The following is a 7240-nucleotide window of genomic DNA, read 5'->3' as shown; positions in this document are numbered from 1 at the left end:
GCTGCAGAAGGAACCTAGTGTCCGCGTGTCTTCTTCCCAGCGAGAGGACCACGCGGGCTACAGCTGGTTAGTGGTGGTGGTATATGCCCCTCCCTTTAATTTAAACCCACTTTTTATTTTTCATAAGTTTTAGTAATTACCCATTACTGTTAACGTAAAGGTAGTGAAATCTTAAGGATAAGGAGGCAACGTATATGGACTTTCTATTCATTGTTCAGGGTGGCAGTTCCCAAAGGGTGCAAGTGTGAGATATAACACTGGAATAATACACTTGGATCTGGTTCTGGGTGGCAGCTGAGCTTCTCGGCCTGCCTGCTCTCCCCTACCTACACCATCAGAGAGCTCTCCAGCACTGGTCCCAATAGGCCACCCAGTGCCACCATCAGCAGGAGCCAAAGTCAGCTCTTCTGCCATCTCATACCCTTGGGGCCAGCTCACCTGCACACACTCCTCTAGAACCAGCTCCTCTGTGCTGCCCAGTCCCTTGAGTGCTACCGCCTTCAAGGGACTGGAGCAGCTCTCCTGCTCTCACATCCTCAGGGCTGGCTTAACCATACCTTCACCATTAGGGCCTGCTCCAGCTCAGGTGGTGCAGGCCCACTCTCCTGAGTGCTACAGCTAGTGAGTGGGCAAGGCTAGCTCCTGTATTCATGCCCTTGGGGCCAGCTCTCCAGACTACCACACATGGTAAGGGGTGGGGAGGGCATCACCCCTACACCCACACCACCTCACAACAGACAAGATGCAGCGCCCACTCTCCCAAGTGCTACAGGCAGCAAGGAGCAGGTCCAGCACTCTCAACTACTGTACGTGGTAAAGGGCAAGGGGGGAGGGCATCTCCCCACACCCAGGTCACCTCTTGGCAGATGAATGGCAGGGCCAGCTCAAGGCTGACTCACCCATGCTCCCTCAACCAGGGACAGCTCTACTGTGCTGTCCTGGTGAAGTGCAGGGTCCATTCTCCCAAGTGCTGTAGCCATCGGAGAGCAAGGCCAGCTCACTCTTCTGACCCTGTGGTGACCAGAGTAAATTTCAGGATAGCAAAGGCTACATACACAGAGAAACCTTGTTTTGAAAACTAGCCCCCAACTCCAAAAAAAAAAAAGAGAAGGAAAGAGAGAGAGAAAGAAAAGCATAAGGAGGAAAAGGAAAAAAAGTTTCTGAATCAGGAAAATAAAATGCATCTAATTAGAATGAACGAACAGTATAGGTAGCTTCCAAGAGTGATATGGTCTTTGATTTCCCTTCATTTCAAGTCTCACTGGGATAACGCAATAACATACAGGTGTTTGTAATAACAACTTCCTTCCAACATACTGCTTTTGTCTCCAGCTTGTAAGGTTTTGTTTGTTAGCTCAAAAGTAAAGGAATAAATTCGTATCTAGACCATGAAGAACCTCAACTCAGAGATATGCCTATATGGGACACTCCAGTGCTAGGATTTAAGGTGTGAGCCACTATGTATGGCTAGGAACTCTCATAGGGATGGTGTTACAAAAGTGCTATAAAGAAAAGTATCGTATGGGGCTGGAGAGATGGCTCAGCAGTTAAAATCACTGAATGCTCTTCCAAAGGTCCTGACTTTAATTCCTAGCAACTACATGGTGGCTCACAACCATCCGTAATGAGATCTCACGCCCTCTTCTGGTGTGTCTGAAGACAGCTACAGTGTACTTGCACATAATAATAAATAAATAAATCTTAAAAAAATAAATAAAATTATCAATGTGCCAGGCACAGGGACACAGACCTTTAATACCAGCACTCGGAGGCAGAGGCAGTTTGAGACCAGCCTGGTCTACAGTTCAAAAGGAGGCAGTGAGACACTCTCGGAAAAACCCAAAAATAAAATAATGCTTTTTTAAAAGTATCAACTTAAAGATTTCAAGAAGCATCTTGTTCTCACACAAAATAAATATAAATTTTCAAACATTTAACTATCTTTCTTTTCAAGATAGGGTTTGTTTATCTGTGCTGGCTGTCCTAGAACTCCCTCTGTAGACCAAACTGGCCTTGAAGTCAGAGATCTGCTTGCCTCTTCCCCGAAAAGTGCTGGGATTAAAAGTCTGAGCCACCACTGCCCAGCACTAATAATTTTCTAGTAAAACAAACAAAAAAACAACAACAAAAAAAAACCAATTTACCTGGTTTTCCTCTTCCAGCTGTAACAGCTTCTGATTTCTTGAAATTGCAAGCATTTCTATAAGTTCCCTAAAAGAAAAACAACCATCAGGGTATGGTGATATTTGCCTGTAAACTCGGTATTTGGGAGGACTCAGGACAGCCTGAGATATCTAGTGAAACCTTTTCACAACACACTAAAAATACAAAAGAAACTGTTTAAGTTGCTCCCTGCCCCAACTGATTGTCGGGTTTATGGTCTTCCCAACATGCTGGACACTCATGGTGAACAAACACTTCAGCACTCGCCGGCTACTGCACATGATCATCAGCGACTCAGTAGTGATTTACAAGAAACCCTCCTGACTGAACTGTGGGTCTGTATGCCATTTGTGTAACTTATGTTTTCTTGTAAGACGGAACTGACTGCCATGGCTGCCTTCCCTTGACAAGACTTCAGCTGATAGATTTAAGACTATCGAGACGATGTGGAGCATGACATCCAATTTAATCTATCTCGGCCACACACCAGCCACCCCGCCGTGTCCTGCAGGACGTTTCCAGGCTTTTTCCGATGATGGACTATCTACCAGACGCCTAACAAGTCTGATGATTTTACAAGTAGCCCATTTCCTGGGGAAGCTTGCCCAGCTATCACCAGAATAGGAATCCCATCGATGGACTGCAGAAGGCTGCGGCTCAACCCTTATAAATCTGGTCCATAGCAAGCAGTTTTACACATTTGTCTCTCTCGTCACCCTGGGCTCCTTAGTGTTGGCATCGGGCCTCCCCTTGACTACAGTATCCCAGCACTTTGTACCCAGGGGGGTAGCGTGCATTTAAATGTCTGTTGAGTGTCATGAATGAATGAGGGGGCTCGGATCTGGCCCTCTTACCGGCTACTAAAGTTTTGACTGTCTTAGGTTCCAGGTCATTGTGACTGAGATGTCCCCTTGGTGGGAAAGCGCCACCCAAAGCCCCAGAAGGCAGTAGATCCCACGACCACCGGAGACTCCCGAGCCCGCCTACCCAAGTCAGCGCCCACAGCCGAGCCGGCCGGAGCAGGCTCCCAGGCCGCGGTTACCTCGACAAGACCTCCAGATCTTCCAGCGCAGACAGAAGCCGCTCTCGCGTACTGCCAAGGCCTGCCATTCCCGAAACGCCTCCCATCCGCTCCTTTTCCTTCTCACCACTTGAAGAAGCCGCCATCGCCCCGCTGACCACCAGCGGTCGCATGCGCAGTGTGAGCTAGCCGCAGGGGCGGAAGGGGGCGGAACCGGAAGAAGGAAGGAAGAGTGATAGACGTCCGGAAGGAGCGGTCCCGCTAGAGCGCCGCTTATGGTCTTAGGGGGTGCACTACAGTTGTAGCGCCATCTGCAGGGCGAAGGAGGGCTTGTGGCTCGTTCCAATCTGTGGATGGTTCCAACTGAACCCAGGATCTTATTTCCTCAGCATCAGTGGAAGGCTTCTAGCAAAAGAATTTTTAAAAACTGGTAGAATTGCATAATTATTAACTTCTATTTTGTCTGTGTTCAGATAATAAAGTCCCTATCATCAAGTTTGCTCTCTTGTGAAGTTGTAATAAACTTGGAGCAGGAAGTAAAATCCTGTCTTCCCTCCCCACTCCTTTGGTCCCAGAATATATTTACTTGGCCTGTAGACCAGGCCGCCCTCGAACTCAGAGATCTGCCTGCCCCTGGAGTGCTAAGGTTAAAAGGATGTACCACCATGCCCTGCTACTAAAATTCAGTATCTTAACCATTGTATATATAGGGTTCACTGGCATTAAATTGCTGTTAAAAAAGGCAGTTGTGACACAAACCTTTAATCCAGACACTCCAGGAGGCAGAGGCAGGAAGATCTCCTGAGTTAGAGGCCAGCCTGGTCACAGAGCGAGTTCCAGGACAGTCAGGGCTACACAAACAAAACAAAAATTTGTTTGCTCTCAAAACAAAACAAATTTCCGTTGAATAACATCCCCACAATTCTTCATCTTGTAAAATGTAAATGTACACTCAAACCACATTGTACTTTCTGTTTCTATCTGACTATTCTACTCATTTTGTATGACTGGAGTCACATAGACTATTCTAGTTTGGGGTTTTTGGGTTTGCTTGTTTTTATTTTTTATTTTTTGTTTTGGTTTTGGTTTTGGGGGGTTTTGGCTTTGTTTTTCTCTTTCCTTCTTTTCAGACAGAATCTTGCTGTGTAAACTAGTCCTAAACTAAGAAGGAACTCGCCTTCTCATCACAGCCTACTGACTGCTGAGCCACAATACCGGGCTGATTCATTTAGCATAATGCCATCATGGTTCATGCACCTTGGAATAGGTGCCAGATACCCCTCCCTTGAAGTCTGACTAATACTCCACGTATGTGCTCACCATATCTGATGGGCACTTAGCTAGGTGACTTTCTTGGTTTTTAGAATTCATCCTTAGGCCTGTGTCTTCCAACAAAATGCTCTGCTCATTATTCAAGGCGACTGTTGAAATGAGTTAATCAATAGTGTAAACAGTAGTTCAAGAAAATAGTATAAGAAATCAGCAAAGTACCTATTTCAAGGCAGGCCTGGGCGTCAACACTAAAGCTGTACCTCCTCCCAGTCCTGTAGAAGTCAACACTGTAGGGAACTTTCCCTACCAGGAAAAGCCAGGGTTCCAGCTAATGGCAGTGGGGACTCCGTGATGAGACATGTTGCTGTTACCAAAAAATGAGGTAAAGATGCCACTCACAGCCAGGCACTGGGGTGCTGTCTTCATTTCAGGCCTAGTCCTGCCCACTGTCCTGTGGAGTCCGACCCTGGACTGCAGAACTGGCAATCCCTCGGGAAACTCATAAGTACAGCTGTGTAATTCAGAATGTCAATTTATTCACTTAACAATGAGAAAGAATGGTGCAGAGCACATTTCCCCATAAACAAACCTACAGGAAAGACCGTGACCACAGTAGTTGTTTGGTGAACTTGAATTAGAACAAATGAGGGGAGGCTACATGATTGACGGTGCAGCCGTGAGGCCGGGTGTCTCCAGAGTGTGGTGAGATCTGTGTTAGAGATCAGAACATTTGTGCTCAGCTCATGAAGCAAGGTGACTTCTTCCCTATACAGTGCAAGGGACGCAAGGACTGCTTTTGTTTTCTGCCCTTCCCCCATCTCTTTGATCTCTTCCTGTGAGCACATCAATCATCAGACATTATAAGGAATTTTATTTATGAACATGAAAAAAGCGCCTAACTAAAACATACAAAGTATAAGGCCATTACCTCAGGAACCTCACCTTCTATCACGTGCAGCTCCATGGAGGGAATTACTTTCAATATTTTTAAATATGACTTTCATCATTTGCTCCCCAATTTTAAGATGATATGCATATACACTGTGTCTTTACTGAACTCCTTTACGAATGTATTTCTTTCCTACGATGATGAATCAAGACTCTACGACTCACCAACGCCCCTTTCCTTTTCCTCTGTCCATTTAGAGTGACATATTCTATGATCTCCATAATGTGCACATGTTCCGCTGATATTCGCACACTTCTATGTGGTTATCATTTGCATCAGGTGTCCAATAGAAAACTCTGCAAGGATTTCTAAAGAAAAGACTTTCAAAAAATCAGATATGTGTAGTTCTGCTCTATGAAAACTTTTCTCAGTTATACTTTTATGATTTTTTTGGGGGGGGACAAGATCTCAACTACACAACTCTGGCTGCCCTAGAATTTTCTTTGTAGACCAGGTTGACCTATCCCTCTGCCTCTGCCTCTGCCTCTGCCTCTGCCTCTGCCTCTGCCTCTGCCTCTGCCTCTGCCTCTGCCTCTGCCTCTGCCTCTCTCTGCCTCTGCCTCTCTCTGCCTCTCTCTGCCTCTCCCTCTCTGCCTCTCTCTGCCTACCTCTCTCTGCCTCTCTCTGCCTCTCTCTGCATCTCTCTGCCTCTCTCTGCCTCTCTCTGCCTCTCTCTGCCTCTCTCTGCCTCTCTGCCTCTCTGCCTCTGCCTCTGCCTCTGCCTCTGCCTCTGCTTGCCTTGTGCTGATATTAAAAGTATGCCCCACCATGCTCAGCTATATTATGAATGTCTTACTCTGGATAAAAAGTGTGAAGGTTTGAAGACGGGTCCTTTACAGAGGTGATTAAGTTAATTGAGGGTTACTAGGGTGGGGCCCTGTCTAATCTGACTGGTACCCAGGGAGAGTCGGAGATGTGCCAGAGATATGAGAGAAGGCCCTGGGAGGACACAGTGAAGGAGCTTTTTGGACTCCTAAGAGGGAAGCCAGGTCTGCCTGCTCCAGGCTCCTGGGAATGAGCAGCTCATCTCCAAAACAGTGGAACTCTAGGAGCAGCCCCAGAGGCTCACATGGAGGGCTTGCGTGTCAGTAAGCATCTGCAGAGTTCAAGGAGCTTCCCTGCCTCGCATATGCATGGTACAGCTCACTGAAGCCAGGCAAGTCCTCACCACTGAGCTACATTCCCAGGCCCTCTCCCCATCTTGATATGTGTTGCTGTCTTGTCAAGACCTCAAGCTGCGCTAAGTACAGCTTTGCCTGCTACAAAACCCTGAATCTCCAGTGACCCTAACTGAGACTGCATAATCAGTCTACGTCTGTGTTCTAAATCCTCCTCACATCCTGGCGTCATTTCACATTCCTGCCTGTCTCCAAGCAGCCAACGGCATCTCCTTGGCCCTCCCCTAGAAATTTAGGATCTTGCTTCACTCTGTGCACTAAGAAAAGAAGCGAAATCAGAAGAAAGGGCTTCCATAGTCTGTTTCCATTGTATGCAATCACACACCTTCCCACTCACATCGCGCCACACGCCCGCTGACTAGCACGTGAGCACTGGGCAGCAGTGCAGAGGAGTGAAGCTTTTAGGCAGAGAGATGGAGCCCTTGTGAATGAATTAATGCGGTTAGTTACCGGGCAGTGCCTCCTTCCTTCAGACAGGCGTGCCCTTCTGCTCTTTTGTCATGGGATAACGCCGCAGGAAAGCCCTCACCACACATAACCCTGTGGTCCCTGACTTTTCAGCCTTAAGAACCAGGAGATAAAAAACAACTTTCAGAAGTTGGTTCTCAGCCGGGTGGTGGTGGCGCACGCCTTTAATCCCAGCACTTGGGAGGCAGA

The 7240-nt window shown here is 47.2% G+C and overlaps 1 protein-coding gene across 1 annotated transcript in view; it reads right to left on the bottom strand.

The window, feature by feature from the left end:
- Positions 1 to 3414, bottom strand: part of Med4 (mediator complex subunit 4) — a 12992-nt gene extending 9578 nt beyond the window's left edge. The window contains exons 1-2 of the mRNA XM_031361880.1: positions 3206 to 3414; positions 2145 to 2211 (exon numbers count right to left, since the gene is read on the bottom strand). Of these exons, the coding sequence (XP_031217740.1) occupies positions 2145 to 2211; positions 3206 to 3357 (219 nt within the window). The 5' untranslated portion in view covers positions 3358 to 3414. The remainder of the gene's footprint in view (positions 1 to 2144; positions 2212 to 3205) is intronic.
- Positions 3415 to 7240: the final 3826 nt, after the last annotated feature.

This window comes from Mastomys coucha, unplaced genomic scaffold, assembly GCF_008632895.1.
Source record: "Mastomys coucha isolate ucsf_1 unplaced genomic scaffold, UCSF_Mcou_1 pScaffold9, whole genome shotgun sequence".
Taxonomy (NCBI): domain Eukaryota; kingdom Metazoa; phylum Chordata; class Mammalia; order Rodentia; family Muridae; genus Mastomys; species Mastomys coucha.
The sequence above is the reverse complement of the archived record's forward strand: the minus strand, read 5'-3'. Positions and strand labels throughout refer to the sequence as shown.